The sequence below is a fragment of the Cololabis saira genome, chromosome 19 (assembly GCF_033807715.1).
Source record: "Cololabis saira isolate AMF1-May2022 chromosome 19, fColSai1.1, whole genome shotgun sequence".
In the NCBI taxonomy this organism is placed as follows: Eukaryota; Metazoa; Chordata; class Actinopteri; order Beloniformes; family Belonidae; genus Cololabis; species Cololabis saira.
In genome coordinates this window covers 33,708,791-33,735,999 of record NC_084605.1, presented here as the reverse complement: position 1 = coordinate 33,735,999, position 27,209 = coordinate 33,708,791, and the positions used below count along the sequence as shown (strand labels likewise).

General features: G+C 39.4%; 1 protein-coding gene across 1 annotated transcript in view; it reads right to left on the bottom strand.

Moving 5' to 3' along the window:
• Positions 1 to 689: 689 nt before the first annotated feature.
• The window catches only part of LOC133418784 (rho-related GTP-binding protein RhoN-like), a 69,078-nt gene continuing 42,558 nt past the window's right edge, over positions 690 to 27,209 (bottom strand). The window contains exons 3-5 of the mRNA XM_061707617.1: positions 23,095 to 23,204; positions 10,963 to 11,097; positions 690 to 1,761 (exon numbers count right to left, since the gene is read on the bottom strand). Of these exons, the coding sequence (XP_061563601.1) occupies positions 1,507 to 1,761; positions 10,963 to 11,097; positions 23,095 to 23,204 (500 nt within the window). The 3' untranslated portion in view covers positions 690 to 1,506. The remainder of the gene's footprint in view (positions 1,762 to 10,962; positions 11,098 to 23,094; positions 23,205 to 27,209) is intronic.

Sequence of the window (27,209 nt, the reverse complement as noted above, 5' to 3'; positions counted from 1 at the left end):
TGCAATTTTGCGCATTTCAGAGACGCAGTCGTCTTTGCACGCTGTTAGTAGATCAGCTCGCACATTGGTTTGCGGGTGCTGTCAAGTTTGCACAGGTTTTAAGCACGCAAACCTTTAGTAAATCGGGCCCTAGGTCTCCTTGATGCCAGAATGCCTTTATATTATTTGAGCTCCAGCTATAGTTCAACTCAGCTTTTTATTTAACTTTTTTTTCTTTGTCCCATTATATTGTATATGCACAAATTTACTGACCAAAGCATGTCACACAAAAGTAACCGAAACATCAGATAAATCTTTAGTTTTGCCAGTCGTAGCAAATTGGTAAAAAATAAAAAGGCGAGTGGTGAGTTGGACAGACTTACACTGTTGGTACGGCTGTAAAAAGTTTGGTGTAATCCAGTTTCAGTCGCACTGAGATGTTAACATGCATTTTTAAACTGTAATCATGGGGTTGTTAGAGAGGAATGGGAAAATCTAAACCCTGGACTTTGTGTAGTGTTGCATTCAACATAATTTTAATCTCTACCTGTAAAAATCAAAGAAACAAAGTACTAGAAATCCTTGGGTAAAGCCTGTAAATCCCAGTGGCTCATCAGTAACAAAGCCTCTCTGCTTTTCATGAAAGTGTCCATCCCATTACCTTCTCTTGAAACTTGCATCGATAACTTAAAATAAAAATGACACTAAAGATGTTCCAACTTTTATGTAGACCATTTTTTTTAATTATTATTTTATTATTACATGTACAATATAATATTCATCCTCTTTACACTCTCTGAGACTTTATTTCTGAGTGGAATATTAGAACAACATTAATTACACAACACTTCAGTATTATACAGTGAGTCATTATTTCATTTTCCACATTAAAGCACTTGTGGTTTAAGAAAGTTACTGCCATCTCAGCCCACGAGTTTTAGTTTTTTTCTCTATCCAGATTTTTTCTTTTTAATTCATCATTATTAGCGGAGAGTCCACTCCCTGACATTTGCAAATTTGTCAGAACTCTTTTTGTGCATCGTTGTGCTTCATTGACTTAAACACTTGAAGACAAAATAGCATTTCAAACAGGAAACAACACAAAAGAGGTCAAACCAGCACTGTTGCTGCTGCGTCCTGAAACATACTCTTTCAAATTATTATTTTTATTTTTTCCTTTAATCTCCACACAATAATTTCTGTCCTTTGGTTCATTTGCATGCCAGCCTGTGGTTGTCCTCTTGATCGTGTGAAAGCTTTAAAGAAAAATAGCTTTAGTCACAACAATAGACTCCCCTGATGAGAACACAGCCACGGAGAAAATAAACAAGTAGCGCTCTGCGAAAAATGAACAAACAATCCCTCAAAGAGCTCCACTGGACAGCAATCATTCTTGCTTTCACCACAATGTCCTTTTTCAAGCAGTGCAATGATCGGACAAGAATTCACCAATAAATAAAGTCCACGTGCAGTGCAGTTCATGTGCACATCCGCACACAGCAGCCGAGTCAGTGGCGGGCTCCGGCCCTACATGAGCACGCAGCTTTTGGCCCGGGCCTTTCTGATAACGGGCGGGGGCTCCAGAATCTCAGTCCGAGGAGGCTGCTGGGAGATCCGCTTGAGGCCCCGCCGAGAGCCGGCACGTTTGAGCTGAGGCCGGCGGATGTTGGACACGGAGGAGAGGGTGGTGACGTGGAATACGTCGCGGACGCTGTTCTCCGAGTACTTTGACGTGCACTCTGCGTAGGCCACGGCGCCGATCTGTCTTGCCAAAGTAGAGCCCTAAAAACACAATACAGGAAAATACAGGAATTTTTGGTTTGTTTATATCAGGTTTACTTGAATTTTGCATGCAAAACCTGCCAATGCTCAGAAAGTATGAGATTAAAATAAAAACATTGAAATTGAGGATAACAAAAGCAGAACAATTGCTAGAAGATAGTCATTCTACAAGAGCAAAACCTGAACAATCATAAGAAAATTCTTATTTTCTTTCCAGTGTGAAGAAAAGTGTGGAAATGTATTTCAGCGTTAGGAACACATTTTTCCACTAATAAAAGAGAGAGCAGAAATGTTAGCACTATTATGTTAACTTTCTATTCTGTTTTTTTGATATGATGGCCTCTTCATTCTTCATTTAAGTAAGACCAGAACAGCTCATCTTTTAAAAAGTTGGCTGCTGTATTGAAATTTTCTAGTTCTGTCAAAGTTTCAGGTGTGTGGTCATTAAAGCAACATTCCAGAGTTAAAGCAGTTTTATTAGATGGTAAGGAAGGTACCTTTTTTCTAGGGACCAAAAGAAAAAAGAAAACATGAATTAAAGCAGTTTTGAGTTTGAGCTGAATATGTATTTGCAGCAAAACATCAATCAATGTTACCACTGTATATCAGAGGTGATCTTATGCCCCCGATAACTCAAAAGTGACATTCCACTTGTGAAGTGGAAGTGGAAGGGTTATTTTTGACTTTGTATTTGTTTTTGACTTTGTATGTGTACACATTTTTTTTTTTTTTTAAGCACCGTTTGTAAACAGAGGGCCCCCACTTGTAACACCTTCTCATTTTGTTATAAATATATAAGTATAATCCAGTTATGTGGAAGCAGACATTGATCTGTCATCTTTTAGCACTAACTGGCAATATTTTACTCTTAATAATTTGTCAACCTGTATGGTCTCATAACAAGGTAGCAGTGATCAGAAATCACAGGAAATCATCAATCAATCAATCAATCAATCAATCAATCAATCAATCAATCAATCCAGCATCCATGTTTTTGAACTGTGGGAGGAACCGGAGTACCCGGAGGGTTGCTGTGAGGCAACAGTGATACCCACTCAGCCACCATGCTGCCCTGTACCAACCATCCTTTTGAACTGACATTAAACATTACACATACAGTACAATGTCAAAATAAACAGTTGTTTACTTTAACATCGGTTGAATACTCCAAATGTTAACCCTTGTACTGTCTTTGGGACAAAATGACCTAATTCTCCTGTCCTTCTTTCCTCCTGCTCTCTCCTTCCTTCTCCCCTTCCTTCCTTCCTTCCTTCCTTCCTTCCTTCCTTCCTTCCTTCCTTCCTTCCTTCCTTCCTTCCTTCCTTCCTTCCTTCCTTCCTTCCTTCCTTCCTTCCTTCCTTCCTTCCTTCCTTCCTTCCTTCCTTCTTTTTTCCCTTCCTTCTTTTTTCCCTTCCTTCCTTCTTTCCTCCTGCTCTCTCCTTCCTTCTCCCCTTCCTTCCTTCCTTCCTTCCTTCCTTCCTTCCTTCTTTTTTCCCTTCCTTCCTTCCTTCCTTCTGCTCTCTCCTTCCTTCTCCCTTCCATCCTTCTTTCCTTCCTTCCTTCTTTTTTCCCTTCCTTCCTTCTTTCCTCCTGCTCTCTCCTTCCTTCTTCCCTTCCTTCCTTCCTTCCTTCTTTTTTCCCTTCCTTCCTTCTTTCCTCCTGCTCTCTCCTTCCTTCTTCCCTTCCTTCCTTCCTTCCTTCCTTCCTTCCTTCTTTTTTCCCTTCTTTCCTCCTGCTCTCTCCTTCCTTCTTCCCTTCCTTCTTCCCTTCCTTCCTTCCTTCCTTCTGCTCTCTCCTTCCTTCTTTCTTTCCTCTTTTCTCCCTTCCATCCTTCTTTCCTTCCTTCCTTCCTTCTTCCCTTCCTTCCTTCCTTCCTTCCTCCTGCTCTCTCCTTCCTTCTTCCCTTCCTTCCTTCCTTCCTTCCTTCCTTCCCTTCCTTCCTTCTTTCCTCCTGCTCTCTCCTCCCTTCTTCCCTTCCTCTTTTCTCCCTCCCTCATTCCTTCTTTCCTTGTTTTCTCCCTTCCTTCCTTGTTTTCTCCCTTCCTTTTCTCCCATCCTCCCTTCCTTATTTTCTCCCTTCCTTCCATCCTTCTTTTTTCCCTTCCTTCCTTCTTTCCTCCTTTTCATTCTCCCTTCCTTCCTTCTTTCCTCCCCTCTTCTCTTCCTCCTTCCTTGACCCGAAGACAGCACAAGTTAACATTAACATTAACATAACATAACGTTAACATTAGTTGCAATTTCACTGCAAACACATAACACAAAACTGCTTTGAATCCCCTTATTTCATTCCCTAATTTAAGTTTATCCTCCTTGCCATCTAATAATAAATGTAGGGTTGTTTTAACTCCTAAATGGTCCCTATACAGGATGAAACCGATTTCAGAATAAAAGAGGTAATTTGACTCCTATAAAAATCTGCACTTCAAATCAAACAGACAAATCCATAAGTTCCAGCTTGTGTTTTGGTCTGTGGCGCTCTAGCACTTACTATCAGGCTATGGCAAACGTGTGTGTGTGTGTGTGTGTGTGTGTGTGTGTGTGTGTGTGTGTGTGTGTGTGTGTGTGTGTGTGTGTGTGTGTGTGTGTGTGTGTGTGTGTGTGTGTGTGAGTGTGAACTGAGCGAGACCAGTAATGCAGTCATCCTCATTTTATGATAGAAATTGAAATGTCCCTGAATGCGATGCACGTCTTCTGTAATTCAGAGGCTGGACCTCATGTAATATTGTGGAGCTAAAATAAAGCATTTACAGAGTGTAACATTTGGTGTTTGCTGAGCTCTTAATTCGATTTTTAAAAGCCACTTTGAGTGCAAACAAGCATGCAGGGTACATGCTTTCAACAACACTCTAAAACTGCGATACTGGAAGCGTTTGTTTCATTATATTAGATCATCCTTGCTTTAGTCAACACCAGACCCTTGTGCTCGGTCGCATAGTAAAAAAAAATAAACAACAACAAAAAAAACCCACTTACTATAATAAAAGCCTGATGGCTTGTTGAGTCAAACAGAAAAAAAATGCTGCACACAGTCATGAAATATTCAAGACCTGTCTCTGCAACTGTAAAACTCAAAGCATAAAAGCCCAGTTTATTCCTGATACTGCTTAGCACAATCTTAAATTTGAGTGGTTGAAGTTGCACACAGTGCTTTCTTACCCTTAACCTTATCCACTCTGTGTGCCCGTCCCAGCAGAAGAGGCACAAGTGTTGTCATTTAGTCAATGCGTCTTTAGGATTTATGAAAAGGATACATGCATCATCATCAAATTGTTTTTTTTTTTTTGTTTTTTTTTTTATCATTGACTACGTTTACATGCAGTCAAAATTCGGGTTATTACTAATATTCCGGTTACTGAAACATTCGGAATATTCCGTTTACATGCGTGAGCAAACAGGGTTATCCGTTTACATGGTGATTAATCATTCGGGATATCTGAATCAAACCAGCGATGCACGGAGAACGTGATGACACAATTCCCTTCATTTCCACTTCTTCTTCCTGTATCCAAATTCAAAACAAATGCTGCTTCGCGCAACTTTTCGCTCACCTTCTTGTAAATCTGGCTATCCCGGTACTTTCTACCGTCTACAAATGCAGAAATGTTCATATCCTTCATTACATTTATGAAGTGATTAGTCTCCTCCTCACTCCAAAAGTGTGGCGTGGTCTTGCGTTTCTCCGTGTTTATAAGAACTTCCTGGACTCAGATTCCTTGTGAACAGAGCATGCGCAGAAAACAAATTCATGTTCCGTTTGATGGGGATATTCCGTTTGGCGTTTACATGACCCAATATTCAGTTTTAAAAGGAATAACCCAGGGCTCATATTCGGGTTTTTAAAAACCCGAATATGAGCAAATTGGGGTTATTCAAAGGGGTTATTGGTGTTTACATGGCCGTGCAAATTCGGGTTATTGCCAATATTCGGGTTTTAAAAGGGTTATTGATGCATGGAAATGCAGTCATTCAGTTCCTCAGCAATGGGAAAACTACAGTGAGTGATAGTGTAGGTGTTTGCCCATCAGTGTTTGAGACAACCCACTTTCCTGCTGCCTCATGGGGCAATATGATTCAGTAAAGTTTGAGCTGTATTACCAGGGCGGCTGTTTCATTTGTGTTTCAATAGAAATACTCTAACATTCATGTTTATTTCAAAGCCTTGCAACCTATGACAACAGTGGTCTAACAGTCCACGACTGGTTTATTCCAGTAAATGCAGGTCACCATCCATTAGCGGGAGAAATGAAAAGATCTCTGTCTGTGGCAGTTTACTCATTTAGGGTTGTTTGATTCGAAGCACACACCTGAACTATTTGACTCCAGCTGTCGCAATGCTACATTAAATAAGCAAGAGAGACACTTGAAATGCATGAATTTGTTGTTTGTACATGGAGGCTTGGCAGGCTGGGGTCATGGGGGGGTGTTTCAGTTGTTGAAGAGAGACCAGCCGGTCATCTAAACTTGGATTCAGGAGGAACAATGTGGGTTCTGTCCTGACCGTGTAACAAGGGACCAGCTCTCTACCCTCGCTAGGATCCTCCAGGGGGCATAGCCATTTGCCCAACCAGTTCACATGTGCTTTGTGGACATGGAGAAGGCATTCAAACATGTCCCTCATGGTGCACTCTGTAGGGGGGTCCATTGTTATGGGCTATCCAGGCTCTACACAAACGGTGCAAGAGTTTGCTCTGTACCATTTGTATAGAGTTGTTATGGGTGGGGGATCCAGTTTGCTGGTCTCGGGATTCCATCTCTGCTTTTTGCAGATAATGTGGTCCTGTTGGTGTTATCGAGGCACGCCATCAGCTCTCACTGGAGCAGTCTGCAGCCGAGGTTAAAACGGCAGGGCTGAGGTTAAGTTTCTCCAGACCTGAGACCATGGTTCTCATGCATATACAGTACTACGGTGGCCGACAAGGGCCAAACGCACTGCAACGGCCTAATGCGTCTCAGTTAAGGAAAACGGCTTCAAGTACAGAAACGATTCAAATTCATAAACTCAAAACGAGGTACAAAAAGAGGAACGTGGTGCAAATGAAAAAAACATCCATCCATCCATCCATCCATCCAAGAAACCATCTTCAAAAGAAAAACGCTGAATAACCGGTCACTACAACCAGAAGTGCTCCAAACCTGCAGGGGGCGCTCTCGGTGTAACAGCTCAATGGACAGACACACAGGATGTAGAGAGAGACCGAACAGCTGACTGTAACGTTAAAATATAATAAAGAAAGACATATAATGGCATTTAATGTATATTTTAAACAGGCCTTGAATGTCTTAAAAACAATCTAAAGCTTGTTTTTTCTACATAAATCAGAAATCCAGCCTGTGGGCCCTGTCACTAGTTTTACCTTTTCTAACCCTTTTTTCTGTGCTCCATTCTAAGGGAAGGGGGGGGTACGATAATGAGGCTCTGTGCTGATTGGCTCCCTGAATGACTTGTAGCAGGGGAGGAGAATAAACCTCGCTCCGCCAGAGCAGCCCGAGCCTGTAAATAAATCACAACACTGAATTTTCACAAATGGCAACTTTATTGTTAAAAAAATAAAATATGAGTTGTATATAAATAACATTTATGCACTATTTCAGCCGGATCTGCCCGGCGGATGCTGAACGCTGGCCCCGCAACCCCACGCCGGGCGCCCGGCGCATGGCTCCGGCACCGTTACCGGTGATCAAACCGACAGATTTTGCTGAAAATCTCGGAGGGTGAAGCTGATCCAGCCTGGGACGTACCCCAGAAATCCCTGCTCCCAAAGCGGCCGGGAACCTGGACAATTTAGTAGGACGGACCCCGCTTTGGGAACCAGGAAGTAGGCTGGAGCAGCGCGCATCACCACGGCTTTAACGGGGGAATCTGACCGGTTCCGACCGGCCGGGACCGCAGGAACCGGCCTGGACTGGTAGCAGGGACTCCCGGGGACCGACCAGCGGAATTTCAGCCGGATCTGCCCGGCGGATGCTGTGCGCTGGCACCGCAACCCCACGGCGGGCGCACAGATCGGCTCTGGGGCGCATCCTATGCGCATCTCCCGTTACCGGTGATCAAACCGACAGATTTGGCTGAAAATCTTGGAGGGTGAAGCTGATCCGACCTGGGACAGACCCCCGAGGACCCAGCTCCCAAACCACCCGGGAACCTGGATGATTTAACCCGGATCCGCTCCGCCACGGTGCCGCGTCCGACTGGCTCAAGGACGGACCGCTCCAGCCGGCGTAGAGAGCTGGTTGTGGGCGTGGTTTCAGCAGTGGAGGCTGAACCTCTGTGCCTAGGGTGACGTCACCCTAGGCGCAGATTTTAATCGGCTCAAAAAAAAAAAATCACGTGACACTGGGGAATTCTGTCCGGCGGGGGTCAGACACCTTGCAGAAATTCATGGGATTTTGTCTCCCCTGTGCTGGCAGGGTGAGGGGAGACCACTTTATATATGTTAAAACAAGAAAAAACGTGTTTTTCATAATAGGTCCCCTTTAAGTATGTCTGAGTTTTGTTCCAAAGCGATTGGAGTGGGAGATTGACAGTCCGATCATTGCAGCATCTGCAGTAATGCAGACTGTAGTGATCTTTTGTGATAATGAGACATCTAAACCAAAAGACTAAGCTCTCTTGTTACCACTTGGTCTGTGTTCTGCCGTGTTTCAGCTATGAATTTGGCATTTTCCTCTCACATAAGATTTCAAATTGTGTGTAGTGACAGAACAAGAAACAACAGGAGCTTGGATACAAGCAGTTAAAATAAGTTTCCTCTGCAGGGCGTCTGGACTCTCCCCGAGACAGGATAAGCAGTTCTATCACCCGGGAGAGGACTTGGAGTAGAGTCGAGGATGTGGATGGATGGATTTTGTTTTTGTTGCCCCTGCACTTGTTGTAATGCCTTTTTTTTTTTTTTCCAATTGACTGCTTCCCCCATTTTCATACTTGCCTTTAACAGTTTGGGAACTAATTTCTAAGTAAAAGCATTAGAATACATTTTCTACATTTTCTGTGGAAATCCTTTTGCTCATTCCCACATCCTTCAATTCACACGGTGGGCATGCATTTTGGCTCCATTCATCATCACAGTTTATGGTGCATGTTGGTCTGTGATGCTGCTGCTTTCTATTAGGAAATTCCCAGCTGAAGAGAAGCAAAGCTCCTCTCTCAGAACCATCTACACACTGAGTGGAATTATATCCAGTGACTATTTTCGTTTTCCCTGCTCTTTCATGATGGAATGGAATGCTATAATATACAGCCCATGCAGACACATGGAAGCCATTTATTAACTCTGAATAGAGTCCTTTAATATTAACTAATGACAGGCTCCCAACAGAACACAACCCTGATCCAAAAAAGAAAACCAAAGTTTCTGCTTGTGTTTGTATTGATTTTAGGAAGAAAAAATAGGAAATTCGGTGCATGAAGGGACATAACGTTAGTCTTACACATCTGTAGTCTTTGTTATCCGGCTTTCCAGTGCTGGGAAGTCATAATAGTACCAGTTATAGCTAATAATCCCAAACCTGGTTACTTTTGGGCACTTAATAACTCATGGTTTTAGTCAGAAACATTCAGCCTTGTCACGTCATGGATGATCACTCAAAGCTAATCTAATAAAAGGTATTTTCTGAAAGCTTCGTAGACTCTATACTAGTTTAACTGAAAACCCGGTCAGTTTTCACTTTATAGAATTGTTATTTATACAAACCCGTGTCATCAGCTGATTACAAACTTCTATCAAAGCTCAAAATACAAGAATGTGTGAATGTCAAGGATTTCATTATGAATGCATTAAAAAGATGGAGTTTTGCTCCCTGTCGGTGGATAATTTGAACCACTCTGCATGACTGCAGTACATTTTTAGGAAAGGATTTAATTGTTTTGATGTAATCAGCTGCTTCTTTGAATTTAGGACCCAATTAATAAATGCTATGAACCTAATCTGAGATCCTGAGGCACCAATTTGTTGTCGTCACTAACTGGACAGTAAATGGCCATTACTTTTGCTTCGCTGGAGATATGAAAAAAATATTAATTTGTTGACAAATGGCTGCCAGGAAGTGGAAATTCACATTTACATGGAAATAGGCTATTAAAATTCATGCTGCTGTTCATCGCTCTAAGACACAAACAAAACAATTGTATTATCGCACAACCACTGTTCGTCTCCCTCTTTGTTTCGTTCTATCTCTTTTATACTCTGTGCTTCCATATTTATGAAAGTGATGATCTGAAGAAAAATGTCATTCTCCACATTCATTTCCACAAGTTTTGTTTATGTGCACAAAGGGGAAAAGATAGACGGCTTCTTTTTTTTTGGATTGACACTATAAGGTTAGCAGGAAAATCAGTTTTACTTCGGGAGAAGGACTATGAATTTAAACATTATGTCATGTATGGTCAGTACTCGAGTTGTAAAAAAAAAAATCAGGGGGGATGGTGGATTTTATCATATGGGGACAGATAATTTGTGCTGATTACAAATAATATAATATATTACAAATAATAGCACTGACCAAAACACCTGCAGAAATACTGCAGGAATGACATAGCAGCAGTTACATGCAGCCTTCTGTAAGCTTTAAATATCCACTGGGCTTACATCAAATACATCAAAACACAACAATAAAAAACTTCTGAACTTATCAATATGACTCTGTCCTTCACAGGATAAGTAACATGGATCACTGCAAAAACTCTAAATCTTAACAAGAATATTTGTCTTATTTCTAGTTAAAATGTCTCATTTTAGTAAAAAAAAAAATCTCATTACACTTAAAACAAGACTCATCACTGGAGAAAACAACAATTTTCACCTGTTTCAAGTAGATTTTCACTTGAAATACGTAGAAAAATCTGCCAGTGGAACAAGATTTTTTTGCTTGTAATAAGAAGATAAATCTTGTCCCACTGGCAGATTTTTCTACTTATTTCAAGTGAAAATCTATTTGAAACAGGAGAAAATTATCAAATAAGTTATTTTTCTGGTGATGACTCTAAATGTTGAAATAGCAGTAAAACCACATTCATTGATGAAATGACATAAGGGATGGAAAGGAGGGATGGCAGTTTTACAGGGGGGATGATTTGGACCGTTTTTATTTCAGGGGGGATGCCATCCCCCCTCATCCCCCCTCAACTCCAGTACTGTGTATGGTCCAAATAAATGACTACTTATTCGTTCTCTACAGACAAACACAGTGAAGTTTTCTCCTCACCTGCTCATGGGTGACAGGAATGAGTCTGTGCTTAGAAAGCTCTCTCATGACGTTCAGGTCCGTCCTCATGTCCAACTTGCAGCCGACCAGCACCACTTTGGCATTGGGACAGAACTCCTGCGTCTCACCTTGCCACTGTGGATGTCACACACAAATACACATAAGGGTACAGACCTTACCTAGAACTGACTACTTTACGGTGTGCATAAGATTTAGTTATCTTGCTGAGTCGATTTGCTCATATACAGGACTGTCTCAGAAAATTATAATATTGTGATAAAGCTCTTTATTTTCTGTAATGCAATTAAAAAAACAAAAATGTCATACATTCTGGATTCATTACAAATCAACTGAAATATTGAAAGCCTTTTATTATTTTAATATTTGCTGATCATGGCTTACAGTTTAAGATTAAGATTCCCAGAATATTCAAATTTTTTTAGATATGATATTTGAGTTTTCTTAAGCTGTAAACCATGATCAGCAATATTAAAATAATAAAAGGCTTGCAATATTTCAGTTGATTTGTAATGAATCCAGAATGTATGACATTTTTGCATTACAGAAAATAAAGGACTTTATCACAATATTCTAATTTTCTGAAACAGTCCTGTAGGTCCACAAGGTCAGTCTGAGCAAATACTAAAGTTGACACGTAATGTTACTTTAAATGAATCTTTTTAAGTGATCAATCTGATCTGATGTGTTATTTAGTGTCAGCAGGCTGGCTCATATTTTACCTTTTTTAATTAAACTCTGGTTGTTATTTATGTCTCACCATTTCTTTGACTCCATTTGGTATAAAATCATTACCGTGGGTGTTTTTTCCTTTGCATCTTATTTTATGCTATTTTTTTCAGAGGACTGATAACCATTGCTGATGTTAAACTGTAACCCTAGACTGTCCTTTCTTGAAAACAGTGTACTTCTCTTCTAAAGCATGTTGATGCACTACATAATAAATAAACATTTACACTATCTAGTACGTGAAAAGAAAGTTTTTCTTTTCTTTTTCTGACTTTGTCACAACAGATTATTGTATTCTGCATATTGATCTGGCACAAGTTTATATGTCAGATGAACCTTGGTGACACATCCCCCCCCATGTCTATTTATCTGGGTTTAGGACTGGCACTGAGTCGCTCAAGTAGTTGTGGCAATGTGGTAATTGGAGTCCTGCCCAGGGAGACTTTGGCATGTGACAGAGTTGGGGATTGATCCAAGTTTCCAGTGTGCAACTAACCAGTCTACCATAATGCAATGCACCACTACAGCAGAGCGGTCATGTGATGCTCCTATTGATGCCATAGTACAGTAGTGTTTTTAATGTGGTACGCTACTTCCTAATGATGACGGCTGGACTGGTATGCAGTACATATTGTATACTACACTCCATGTACAGTATACAGTGTACTAGGAATGGGCGATATTTTACCGTTCACAATATACCGTCAAAAAAACGGTAAGAATTTGTCATCTCGCGGTAAAAACAATAAATTCCCGTTGATGACGTTTTTGTGTAAATCTGATTTATGGTTCTGTGTTAAATCCACGCACAACGTACGTGAAGGAAGGAAGGAAGGAAGGAAGGAAGGAAGGAAGGAAGGAAGGAAGGAAGGAAGGAAGGAAGGAAGGAAGGAAGGAAGGAAGGAAGGAAGGAAGGAAGGAAGGAAGGAAGGAAGGAAGGAAGGAAAAGAAAGAAAGAAAGAAAGAAAGAAAGAAAGAAAGAAAGAAAGAAAGAAAGAAAGAAAGAAAGAAAGAAAGAAAGAAAGAAAGAAAGAAAGAAAGAAAGAAAGAAAGAAAAAGAAAGAAAGAAAGAAAGAAAGAAAGAAAGAAAGAAAGAAAGAAAGAAAGAAAGATAAATTCCCATTGATACGTTTTTATTTAACAAACATGGCGGATCTGAGTCATGATAGTTTTGCAGTACAGGTGTTACTCATTTAATTGTTTTTTATTAATTCAATTTAATTGGTGTAGTTTAGTTGCATTTAGTATCTTTTAGAGCAGTGTTTTGGCTCCAAAGACTGAATGTGGTGATAGATTTATAGTTAAAAAGGTGGAGTTGAATTGGTATTTTTTTTATCGTTATCAGGATAAATGCCATAAATGATCGTGATACATTTTTTAGTCCATACCGCCCATCCCTACAGTGTACTATGCATGATGTAGAATTATCCACCCTCTCCATCTTTATCACCTTCAATTTCACATCAATCTGCCTTTGCTGTACCTCGAAAAAGGGGAAACATGCAACTTAATAAGTGGCCTCAACAAATTACACAGATACAACAATACAAAAAATACAGATTTATTACACTGTAGCTGTTTTGCTCATAGTCCTAAACCTCAGATGAAGACATAGCCATGGCTCCTACACTCTTTTTTTTCATCTCTTTTAATTACCTCCTCACACCATGGCAGAAGCAACACTTTGTGGACTGAGCTCCATTTGTTCTGTCTTACAAATACGTCTTTTCTCCTGGATGTGTGCGTCTCGCTGCTGTTACGAGCCTCAGCGAGCTGTTGTGCAGAGTGTGCTGTTGCTTTTCAATAGGCTTCTCTCCGTAACTGTGATCAACTGGTGAACAGTAGCAGTTTAGATGAGTCACAAAGAGCCCACGGAAAGAGCAACTTATTGTCTGCATTTCTGTTGAGAGCTTGTGCATAAAGAAGCAAAACAATGCGAGCTGTTGGTGCAGAGAGTCTGCTTTATCAGAAGAAGAAAACTGAGTTTTGTTACTTCATATATATAGCCTCAATTGTGGATTTAGTTTTAAAATATATGTGTGCGCCAAGATAAAGTGCTTTCAAAATACCCATTTGAAAACCACTCAGGCAAAGATGTCGATAAGACTAAAGCCAACTGACTCATATTCATTTATATTTAAAGGAATTTGAAATGTTTTATTTGTCGGGAAATTGAAATCAGGATGTCAACAGTGAATCTGGTCTATTTTCTTCACTTGTCAATTAATTTAATAATTGAATAGTTAGGTCTATATCATGACATATACTGTGGCAGCACCATTATGGAAAACTGGAGGGCAGGAAGCCAGATATTGATTGATTTGTATAGCTCAAATAATGAGTTACTGGAAATGAAGCCTAAATCTCTGCGGGAAACATTAAAATAAAAGCAGAAGCAGAGACTTGATTCAAAGGGTTGTCAAGTAAAAAATGCATGTATATTTTTAAGACTGATTCCAGTGATGTGACTCTTGATCCATTCTCTCCTCATTGGTCCTTTAAGAGAAAACATTTAAAAAATTGAACAAATATAATTTCTGAAAATGTGAAACAGGTTTTTTTCTACTAAGTTTCATTTTCCCACTGTTTTCTCTTCAACAGTGGGGTGAACAGAAAACGGATATAAATATATCTTCTTCACACCAGAAGTTACATAATTTGGATGAAAGACAGGAGAATGAACTGAATGATACTTGGGAACCCTGACTTGAGAACGATAACCTAATTTCAACCTAAAAATTAACTTAATTGTGGAAACTCTTTTCAAGATGGCCACAAGAAAGTTGATGAAACTAGTAATAGCTGTCTAGTATCTCGAGAGCCACTATTCCAAACAACAAAGTCGGCTGTTAATTTTTAATAACATCTTGGAACAAAAACGTTCTTAATAGTAAAATCAAGAACAACATTCATATTTTTCTAAGCATGCTTTGTTTTTCACTTTAAAAAGTCAGCTTGCTCAGCTGTTAACCGTAAAATTATCAAGGCCAATATTAAAAGAAAAGACAATAGCATCTCGGCTCTTAACATGCTGCAAACCATATTGAGGTTGTTTTTTCTAGATGGTGAAACAAGTCTGTTATAGTGACTGATGAAAGTGCTGATTTTCATTAAAACAAGCAGCCACTCAAAGAGCATTACTCTGCTCTTTAAAACCTCCAACATCAGAGTAACATTGTCATACAAACATACTATTCAAAGGCATTAAAGGCAACATGGGCCGATTCATTTTGCAATCATATGCTGGCATGTATGATTATCTGTCAGAATAAATATTACAAAAATGACAGAATGTCTAAAAATGTGTTCTCATTTAATCAACTGTCTCACAAAGCTTCACAGTTAAAGCATCTCGCTGTGGAGCAAACAAAGAAGGACAGACCTCGCTCTTCTGGGGCAGAACTGGAAATGTTTCACATATAACTGGTTAGTTTTCTCACTAGTCATTGGTTTTATTAATAAAAAGAAGAAAAAAAAGACCACGATGTTGTGGGAACATGTGAAAAGTGTGTGAATGTCCTGTTCACGCCGTGAAAGACATATCTTTAAAGTCTCACATCCCAAAACAGGAAGCTTGAGAGCACCAACATCTACTTTAACGTCAGAATTATCCTCTTTCTTTGCAGGATGTTAAACTGTAAGAAAAGACTGAGTTATTAACTTCATCTATGAGCTGTTGTCACATTGTGGCTCATCGGTGTAAAGACTAACAGTGACATGTTTAGCCTATTAGTTTGCTGACATTAGTATTTAGCCCACAGCGCTGCTGTTACTGGTGTTACAGACAGCATAATCATTTTATGTCACATTTTGTCTAAGTCTATTATTCCACTCCACAGGTGCTATACACGAAAACTGAAATTGAATTTTTGCCTTCATGTTTGTGAGATAAGATTGTTGTGTGCACAAATGGAGTAAAGATGTCTGCAGAAAGATACATTTAAAATTTCTCACATGTATTCAACAATTAGAGAAAAGTCTTCTTTTACAACCATGGATGAGTTTTTTGTCTGACTTATAAGTGGTCTGTAGTGTTCCCCATACAATGCATACACAGCCCCTTTAGAAATAACCCTATTATTTTTAAATCTAGTCAAAACTTTTAAGCAAAAATATCTCCACCAAGGGATTAAGACAAATTGTCTTGACTAGAATTCTTACACCTACCAAAATAGTCTAAAATAATCCACTTACACTAATTATACAAATGCTTTCATGTTTTATCTTCAGCAGTGGCTCTCTGTCTAAAAAAAAACAACAGTTGACATCATGTTCTTCAAATGCCCAGAATTTGCAAAGGATTAAAGATTAATTTGTAATAATGACGGAGGGCATCTGGGATTTTAACCCAGTGCGAATGCGCCGTATCTGTGATTTAAAAAGTAAAAATTCTGCTGCAAATCACCTACTCGGCAACACCCAGGACATGAGATCATTTAGTTCTGTGAAAATGCACAGTGATTTGAGAGTGAGAATGTTTTTGAAAAGTTTCCTCCACTTGCCTTTTCTCCCTCTCTCCCAGTGTAACTATGACAGCTGCGGTACTTAGTGTGATTTTATATAATGACTTTAGCCAATATACACCACATATAATGTAATTATATATGTTTGGTGAATAAATATAAAGAAATGAATCAGCATTATGTCTCACACAGAGACTCATAAAAATAAGAGAGCCCAGATCAGCACAAGAGTAACAATGAGATGACGCTTTTATTTTCCATCAACTCAAAAGCCAATTTAGCTTCTATTATGTTAATCGATACGTTGACTATTACAATGGCCGATATGTCAATTTTTTCACCTATGTCACTTGTCTAAATGTGAAGTGTAGTCACTGAGATCTAACTGTAGAGAGTCTGATCAGCCGCTGTTTATGTTAATTCAACGGTACTTGTTTCAGTTTTGGTCTATTCGGTCGTACGATCACATGGGACAGGATGTGACAGGATGTGTATCGTCTTTCATATTCTTTAACATTTCATTCACAGATAACCTGACATTTAAATTAAGCTGGGGTGTAGGGAGAATGAGAAGATGCTGCTAAAGCTGTCGGAAAAAAGATAAATGATGAGATAATGTAGGCAGACACAGAAGGACTGAAGCATTAAATGGCGTGATAGCTGAGTAAACTGGATTAGCTTTTAGGTTAAAAATATACAGACATCAATTGAAGTCTAACAAGGGAGTTGTAGATTGATGAAAAGATTGGGAATGGAAACAAAGCCTCCAAAAATCAAGTGATAAGGAATTGAGGGGTATTTTTGTGGCTGTGCAATGCTGAGAAATAACAGCCTCTTCCAAAAGAAGAAATTGAAGAGTGCAAACACTGATTAGGCTGAAAGCTGTCAGGAATGGTAGAATACAAAGTGTTACTGCAAGGATTGTTATTTGAGAATCAAAGCTTGCAGATGGAAAATACGTCTAAAAAAAACTCAAGAGAAGAGCCACAAAATGTAATGGCGCACTGAAGAATAAAATCAGAGGATCTTAACAGAGCTTAGGGCCCTGTCCCAATACTATCACTAACCGTAGTTTTCATCCCTACCCCTAAATGTTGCACGTTCCCGTGAGGGTAGTGGTGTCCCAATTCCTCTTTCCACCTAGGGGTAGTGGAGAAAACTAGTGTAGTGGCTATGAATCTGTCCCTACGGATATAGGGATTTCCGATGCACACTAGTTTGATCTAGGGACAGAAAAATTTCCCAGAATGCTTTTTGTTGTCATTTGCGGACTGAATCAAAAAAAAAAAACATGGCGCACATTTCTTATTTTTTTGTGAATAAAATCAATATTTTGAGTTAGTTTCTGCATAAAAATGCGTTCTGATTACATTTCTAGCGAGAAATATATATTTTACTTTCATAATATTCACTCAGTGAATGTACATAATCACTCTTTGCCCGTTTGCTGAAGATCACGCCAGAATAAAGGCTGATTTACACCAACGCAGAGCCTACGGCGTAGGTTATGTAACCTACGCCGTAGGCTCTGCGTCGATGTTACGCGGCGACGCGCGCCGTACCCTACGCCGTAGGCTCTGCGTCGATTTAACGCGGAACCATAAATCAGCTCCGAGCCGGCAGGCAGGCAGGAATTTCGAAATTTTCGGAGCAAATTTCTTAACAGGCGTAGCTACAACTGTTAGATTTCATCTATTAAACCAACATTTATCTTCCTAAATTTTTTATTTCAGCCAGCAGTAATTCTCCACAGAGCTGCAGGTTTCTCCCCCAGGACGACGGCGCAGGTTGACCTGGCGATCACGTCTGTACTCCGGCCGTGAGCTGCTGCTGCTGCTGCTGCTCCGAGCCGGCGGCTCTTATCATCTCCGAAAACATCAGACCAAATTCCTTAACAGGCGTTATTTGGATAAACTGAGCCCAGGTTGGGGATCTTAACGGTTACTTTTACGCCTGAAAAAATATTAAAACTTAATAAAGTGGCATATTAACAGCGCTACAGCTGAAATTAAAACAGCTTTGGGCTCTCAGCTTCCTGATTTAGTGGTGGTGCTGAAAGTAGGAGTAGTGGGAGTATTGGGACAGACCCCTGGGAAGATTTCAAGTGCCCTAAAATCTGTGCCTTCTTTTTTAGGGGTAGTGAGAGTGAGGGAGGGTTAGTGGTAGAATGTATGGCTAGTGAAGAAAAGTAGGGGGTGTATTGGGATTGGGCCTAAGTGACTCCTTCGTTCCCTCCAAACTTAAAATAAAGTGAATTATCAAAATGTCACTTTGGCATCCATTGTCGAATGAGTTTATGCAAAACAGTTGTCATTTAACAAGGTCACAGTTCAAGTTACCTTTCAAGTAAACCCCCCTGTAAATGTGAGAATTCTGTCCACCATGAAAGATAAGTGTTTTGTCTTGAATTGATGGTGTCACTGATGAATGATGGCCCAGACTGGAGGAATGTCTGCGGACTGAAAGGAGCTCAAACAGCCCGCTAAATGTCTTTGATATTCTGCAGTCACACATGGTTGGCGCTAAAAGTTCCGTCTTAACGTTAGTGAAAAATAATGAAAATGAAAGTAAAAAAAAACAAACCGTTTTTTATGCTGTTTTCATATAATGAAAGCTTTAATTTTCATTTAATGCAGTTTTCCAAGTGTATTCTAACTGATAACAGCCAGAGGCTTTTTTCAGTTCCTTTAAAAAGTTTTAGAGAGCTTAAAGAAGTTAAATGTTCATCTTTCCTTGTAAATCATTTCAGTATTTAATTTAAGTAAATTAAATAAAGCGTGTCTTTGACATCTCAAGCCTGAACTCAGTGTTGCATCAAGTTAAAGTATGCATATTTAACATCAAGCTGTTAATACATGAATTGGATATTTTCAGATCATTCACATCTAAAGGCCTATGGTTCATAAGATTATTTATAGTCATTGTGCATTACAAAATCTAAATTATCTTCTCTCTTCTGAAGTTTAGTCAAAGTACATTAAAGATGAAAATTTGAATAACGAAACAGTTCAAAGTTCCCTATTGGTAAGTCCAGTGTTTCCAATGTAAATATGAGTTGTTGTACAACTGATACCCATGAAGCTATCTGTTCTTTGAGGAAATACAAAATTACCACATGTATATGTTAAAAACTTGATTTTCACCAAATGAACCAGACAGGTTTGCCTTATTGTAAGAAGTTTACCTTTAGCAACACCTGACATTTTAACTGTATATGTTGCAAAGTGAGGTTGATATTTTCCAAAGCAAAAGTGATTTTTATATACATGAGCATGAAACTTAAAGACTGAGAGATGAATAAGTGAGAGATGCATCCAAAAGCATGGTTATACTTACAGCTGACATCAGGTGAGGGAATATAGGACTCTTGTTTATTCATTAATACCAACAACCTTTGCATAATGTATCGCTTTGTAAAACACAATCTATTAATGAACAAAAAGAAACAGTACCCATGACTACAATCTATAATATATAATTCGGTCATCAATAACAATCTATTAATGGTGGATGCACATAAGACACATTTCAGTGACATGGTGCAATGATCGCGCATTGGGACCGTCAATTGTGTGGAGAAGGAAGACGACTCTGGACTTAGCTTCTGATTTGGGAGAAGGTGAAAGGTCAGACCACTTCTTTTAAGATTACTGCATTTTAAGGTTTAAAAAAAACAAAAACTGTATTTTATGCAAACTTTACTGTCTTAGAGGCAATTGAATCCAAGTTTGAGCACTAAATGTAATGTTTTTCAATGGAACCTGGTGGAGATGATATTGAAAACACACAAAACATCCTCCTGCACATCAAACTGGAATGAAGTAATATCAGCTATAGACCTTCGGCAGCACTGGATGTGACGTAGTCAATCAATCTAAAGCCATCAGAATCTGGTTTTCCAGCAGTTTTTTGCCTCATTAATATGATGTTGTTGTGCTATAACACCTCTTAATCATTATGCATTACTGGATTACATAAGGGCTTTGCCTTTGAATAAATATTTGGATGATCATCCGCTGCCTTCGTCTTCTGTTGACTATTTTCGCAACAGCAATAGCTGCAATCGCAATCATTTGTCCAAAAACTAAAGATGTTTCTGTCCATCTTTATCTACTTTTCAATCTTATTTTCTTTTTTGAAGAAAGTCTTGCTTGACGAGATCCTAGGAGAGCTACGCTCATAAAAAGAAAAACACCTTTCAACGTTAACACCAGCCCCCTGCAGCGGTTGTGAGAGAAGTAAAGCCAATCAATACATCTAAAAGACTGGATGGGCAAGATGCAGACCTGAGGACTGAGCCCACCCCGACCCTGCTGCTGCTTGATTGTGGTCAAAGAAACTCAAATGTGGATGTAACTGCATATATCAGTTTAATGTTCTCATTTATTTATATATTTTTTGGTTCCTACCTGCCCAATATTGTGCGGACGCATTGTTTATATTTTTGTTTCTAGACCAGGGGTCGGCAACGGGCTCTTTAGCGCTGCCCTGGTGGCTCCTGGAGCTTTTTCAAAAAGGTTTGACTTTTTTTTCTTCTTTTTTCTCTTTTTTTCTCCTTTTTTCTCTTTTTTTTCTTCCTTTTTCCTTTCCTTTTTAATCTCGACATTTCGACTTTTTTCCTCAAGATTTTGACTTTTTTCTCGACATTTCGACTTTTTTCTCGACATTTCGACTTTTTTCTCGACATTTCGACTTTTTTCTCAAGATTGTACTTCAACATTAATCTTGACATTTTCACTTTTTTCTCGAAGTGCATAATGGAAAAAAAAAATCTTCCCCCAGTTATAACTAATATAGATACATGCAGCATGTGTTGCCTTCATTCTAAGACTTATACGACACTTTTCATTTTTTGCGGCTCCAGACATATTTGTGTTTTGTGTTTTTGGTCCAATATGGCTCTTTCAACATTTTGGGTTGCCGACCCCTGTTCTAGACGGTACCACTTTTAGCAACACCAACTGGCACAGCATGGTAAGGGAGAAACGGATGGTTGTTTCCACGAGCAACAAATTTAATGTTAGTAACAAAATTAAATATACACGAAGAAGACAAAGAAAGAAGAAAGGACAAGATTCAGCCCTTTTGGTAGTGTGCAGCCCACGAGGTGTGTTAATTGTGTGTCTGTGTAATTATGTTAAAGGTATTGTGACATCATTTTTAACATGCTTTTAACACTATTAAAAGTCTTGGCCAACATCCCTTAAATGTGTCTAAAAGAGTGTAACAAGAAAAACTTCACTCTAGTACTCCATTCTGTCCTTTTTATGACAGTGTTTTTTTGCGCCGTGAGAAACGGGTCCTTTTCCCCCTTTCCTGTCAATCATTGCGCCGCTCCTCCTCCAAACCTCCTCCAACCAACCGCTACACACTTCTGCCAGCGTCTCCACACACACGCGCGCACACCAAACCACAAACACCGACACACAGCCCAGACAGGGCGACTACAGCCCGGGGATGAAGTCCAACCGGGACCAGAGGACCGGGACCGCAGCTCCCCGCGAGCAATACGCTCACAGCGGCGTCGGAGAGTTAAGCCGGGAGCGACAGGCGAAGCATGCACGGAAAAGCAGCAGGGCGAAGCAGACAGTCCACAGCAAACAATCACAAAAATAAAGGCATGTAAATAAAGTGTCCCCTTATCTTAAGTCCAGTCAGTGGCCGCGGGTCTTCTTAGCAGTTTTCCTCCGGTGATTAGAACAAAAGAGGCTCTAAACAGCTCCTTGTTAACCCTGATTTATGGTTCCGCGTTAAATCGACGCAGAGCCTACGCCGTAGGGTTCAGCGTACGGTGCGCGTCGCCGCGTAACCCTACGCCGTAGGCACTGCGTCGGTGTAACGCGGAACCATAAATCAGCCTTTATGGTGCGCTGGAGAGGAGAGGAGACAGGGAGCTGGGTGGAGGGGGCGGTGATTTAGCGGATTGTTACGTAACGATCCGCCACCAAACCGGAAAATCCCAGAAAGCACACAATACACTGAATGTTAAAATTTCGTTGTTTTTTGGGTGTAATTGATGTCAAGACACCCAACAAAACACAAAAAATCAAGAAAAATTTGTTTTTCATGTCACAATACCTTTAAGCTACAAGCCTTTGCACGTGTATTGACATGATTGCTTGTTCATTTTTATTTTCTTTAGTTCTCACGGGTCGGTCGGTGACCGGGAATAAACCCTGTTTTTAAAACGAGCTCGGGTCTCATACTTTCTACCGGGAGGAGCTACAGTGGATCTATTGCATTAAGGGGCACTAAACTAAACTAAACTAAACTAAACTTAAGGGGCACTGTAAAGTTAATTGCTTTTGTGTTAATTCCGATATTCATTCTTATGCCACAAGGCACAAAGATGATTTTAATGTACCGTTTTGTAGAACATGGAAACATCAATCTTTCATCACTTACAGAGGCTCCCACTTGTGGAATTCACTCAATAAATCTCTTAAATCATCACCATCCTTGCCAATATTCAAAAAACATTTAAAGAACTTTCTTATTGTTTCATCTTTGTAATGTTCATTATTTGATCTGAGTTACATTTTCTTGTGTTTTTTTACTCTCCCTTGTGTAGCTTTGTTTTGTTTTTTATTCATATAAGGAAAGGATTCTATATAAGCCACCAGGCTTCTTCCTTTCCTTGCATGTTATTTCATTGTTTTTAATTTTTTGTTCATATTTGTCTTATATTGCTAAATAAATAAACTAAACTAAACTAAACTAAACTTAAGGGGCACTGTAAAGTTTGGATCCCATGTCTTGAAGTGTAGCTGCACTATAAATGAAACATTGATATAATGAGGAGAATAAGAGCCGTTTACCAGAATAAACCCGGTGGCTGCTCTTGTTTCCATAATGTACCTTGATATGTCAGGTGTGTCGGCCAAAGATGGAACGCTCACATTTCCACTAACTTTCCACTGACCTTTTTCACCACGCTGTCCATTGTCTCGGGACGGCTGATGTCGAAGCAGATGAGCACGGCGTCTGAGTCCGGGTAAGCTAATGGCCGCACGTTGTCGTAGTAGGCTGAACCTGTGGGGGAAAAAGTAAAACACTGATGAATTGTGCGTTCATTACTGTGTGAACAGTTAACTTTTTAACCCAAAACGAGCCATTGAGGTAACGATGATGACTGAATTTAATTACCCCGTTCTGCAGATGACGACGAGTGGGTGCGATTCATTGCTTTTGAAACAAACAGAGGGGCTTTGTCTGCAATTTCTGCCCCGCGCCTGATGGTCTTCAATAAGCCAAAAGTCTGACATGTGACAGTGCTATAATGAACAGCTCACACAAAGCGTCACCTGGTATTTCAGAGCAGCACGTTGTTTTTTTGTTTGAGGGGGGGGCAGACTGAATCGGGTATTATGACCAGGGCAAGGGGACACATTCCTGTCCCGAGGACGACAGTCCCTCTGCCGTTCCCTCATTGTCTACCACACTAAATGCTTTTGTCACCAAACACACAGCTTAGGCAACTTCACAAAAAAAGTGTTCACCAGTAAATTACCATAAAACCCAAATGAATACCATTCCCACTTAAAGCAATGTAGACACAAAAATAGCAATATCTAGAGTAGGGCTGGGCGATATATCGAGATTTTAATATATATCGATATATTTTCAAACGCGATATACAGTAGTACGAGACAATATCGTTTATATCGATTTAAAAAAAAATTATGATTTTGATATAGCTTATTTTGTGACAAATTGACTTGAATGTTTTATTTGAGATTTGCACAAATGTTTTGTTATTTGCACAACTGTCAACCTCAGTGGAAAGGTCTGCCTGTTACTGTCTACATTGTATTAATTGCACAGTGTATTTTAATTTAATTGTTATGCAGGAAAGGGATGTTTGTTTTATTTTATTCAAGAAGCATTTTTAATCTATATATGCAGGCAGTTTATTTTTATTTCATTAGTTTTATACATTTTGATATTGTGCAGACCTCTGTTAATAAAGGAACCTGTGTGACATTTGGCACGAGGCTTTGTATTAAAACTGACTGTTTTTTTAAGGGTTTGCCTCAGAAAAAAATGAAGCTAACAGAGATGCTATAATGCTTTGGGGGAAACCCCAATTATGGCACAGAAAAAATATCGATATATATCGAGTATCGCCATTCAGCTAGAAAATATCGAGATATGACTTTTGGTCCATATCGCCCAGCCCTGATCTAGAGGCTGTTTTTTTTTTTTTAATCCAGACATTTGCGTGTTCCACTTGTGCGTAGTCGTGGACAACTTGTCTCATTGCTGAAGGAGTCAGTCAGAGCTGAGCACATCTCCACCAAACCAGATGTCAATGAGTTATTACTGAATAAATCAGATCCCTGGACAATTTGGTGGTGGCCAAACACTAGGATATTCTATTTGACCATGAAATATTTCAGTGTGGCACACGCCTGAAGCTGAAATACGTGCCAAATTAGATTTCACTTCGACCTTAACCTTCTGAACCCCGAGCAGTTTCCCTCCGTAGAGACCCATTTATGAGCACAATATGAAGGTCTGTGACTGGGAACGGCAGCGCCTCAGCTCCACGGAGGAGTGGTCCCCCACCCCCTCCCCCACATCTCATTAGTGGAAACTGATTTTCTTTTTTACTTTCTTAAATTAGACATGTAAAATGAGTTGGAAGAAATATCAAAATTTAAATATGTCTGTTTTTGGACATTCAACTGTAAGTACAAAAAATGATGCCTTTTGGAAATTCCATCTATCTTTGTTTTTCTATTCTTTCCTATTATTTACATAAAGTATATATATATATATATATATATATATATATATATATATATATATATATATATATATATATATATATAACCAAATTAAACTAGGCAATTTGTTATTTAGAATAATGACAAAGGCATCTAACCAACAATATTAAATTTGGGTAACTACAGATTTTGTTAGGTCTTGCCTTGTATTGTTTCCAGGTTTTGGAAATTAAAGTGGGCTTCAAATCTTATCCTAGACAGCTAAAGAAAAAGGAACAAAACCCCAATTGTCTTATTCTAAATGATCAGGATCAACAGGCGCTGCACTGACCCACCTGGAAGGTGATAGCAAGCACTGCATTAAAAAAGAAGCCGACACATTCATCCTTTCTGTGAGCTGTGCTGTTAGCATTTTGCCCCGAAGCGAAAAATGTCTTATGAATGTATTTCGTCTCACTGTGGTAAAAAGAAAAATAAAGAAATTACAATCTGATGTCTATTTCAATAATTCCTGCTCCTGGGGTTCATGGGAGACTCACATCCACTTTCCTTTTTAGGGTTTTGTTGGAGCAGAAAGTAAAGGTGAGATTAAGTGTTCATAGAAGACCATCCATCCATCCATCCATCCATCCATCCATCCATCCATCCATCCATCCATCCATCCATCCATGTATCCGGAGTCGGGTTGCTGGGGCAGTCACCTAAGCAGGGAAGCCCAGACTTCTCTCTCCCCAGCCACCTCATCCAGCTCATCTGGAGGTTTTCCAAAGCATTCCCAGGACAGCCGAGAGACACGGTCCCTCCAGCAAGTCCTGGGCCATCCCAAGGGTCTCCTCTTAATGGGACGGAAGACCACTGAGGCACCCGGGAGGCATCCTCACCAGTACCCAAGCCACCTCATATAGATGCTGTGGATGCGGAGGAGCAGCAGCTCTACTCTGGGCTCCTCACCCGTCTCTAGGGGAGACACCCTACTGAGGAAACGTATGTATGCCACTTGTAAGGCTGCCACCTTTCAGAAATAGAAATAAGGGATGTCCCGATTTCAGCAGCGCAGGCGCAAAAAAAAAGGGACATCCCCAAAACTTCTAAACTGCATAGAAATGTATTTATTTTATATGAAAAAATAAAATGCTTTGATTTAAAGTCTAAAGTGCTTTAATTGCATTGAACTTGCACGACTGTACAGACAGACAACCATATAGCAACTGAAATATCCTCTGCTCCTATTCTATGTATGTCCACATCAGCCAAGATGTATAATATACATGAAGGGCGGAAAATTAGAATATGGTGTAAAAGTTAATTTATTTCAATAATTCAACTTAAAAGGCAAAACTAATACATTACATAGTGTCATTACATGCAAAGCAAGATATGTTAAACCTTTATTTGTTATAATTTTGATGATTGAATTGTTTGTTGATTTCATAAAATATTCTAATCTTTTGAGATTTTTTATTTGGGGTTTTCATAAACTGTGCGCCATAATCATCAAAATTACAACAAATAAAGACTTGAAATATCTCACTTTGAATGTAGTGGGAAATAATATATTTGTTTCACCTTTAGTTGAATTTACTACGAATGAAGTTTTGCAATATATTCAAATTTTCAGACCTCCACCTGTATATTATGACATCACTAAACAAGAGCATAATATGTGTCTGTATTGGTTCAATATGGAACGCAACTTTTAATTCCCAATTACGTAAAGATTCCGTATTTTAAGGGACAGGTGGCTCCCTAGCCACTTGTATCAGCCATTTACCAGTCTGTCTACATTCCTACCCTCACTTATGCTCACAAGGTGTGGGTAGTGACTGAAAGAACGAGAAGACTGTCACGATTCACAATTAATAACATAATCAGTTATCTCAGATAATAAATAATGATCAGAATTTTCTCTCTTGAAGATGAGGACAAAACTAACTAAGTAAATATTTCCACATTGTTTTACCCCATTTTAAATCTGTTTTCTACTGCAAATATGACATTTCAACCATTTTTGATTGTTTTAGAGCCTCACGGGCAAAGAGATGATTAAATTTGCTGGATTAATTAGCAATAAATGGCTTTATTTCCTCATTAGGGTTAACTTAATTATTGACTCATAGGCTTACCACTGTAGGCTAATAGTGGCGTGAAAATTAACACAGAAAGACAATAAAATCATTACTGAAATATTTATATGGTAGTTAATTATGTGCTAAACTTCCATAATCATTACATCCCTGGTCTCCATACAAACAAACACAGCTGTTGCTCTGCGTCTCACCGTTAGCACCACCTCTGTATCAGACGAGCA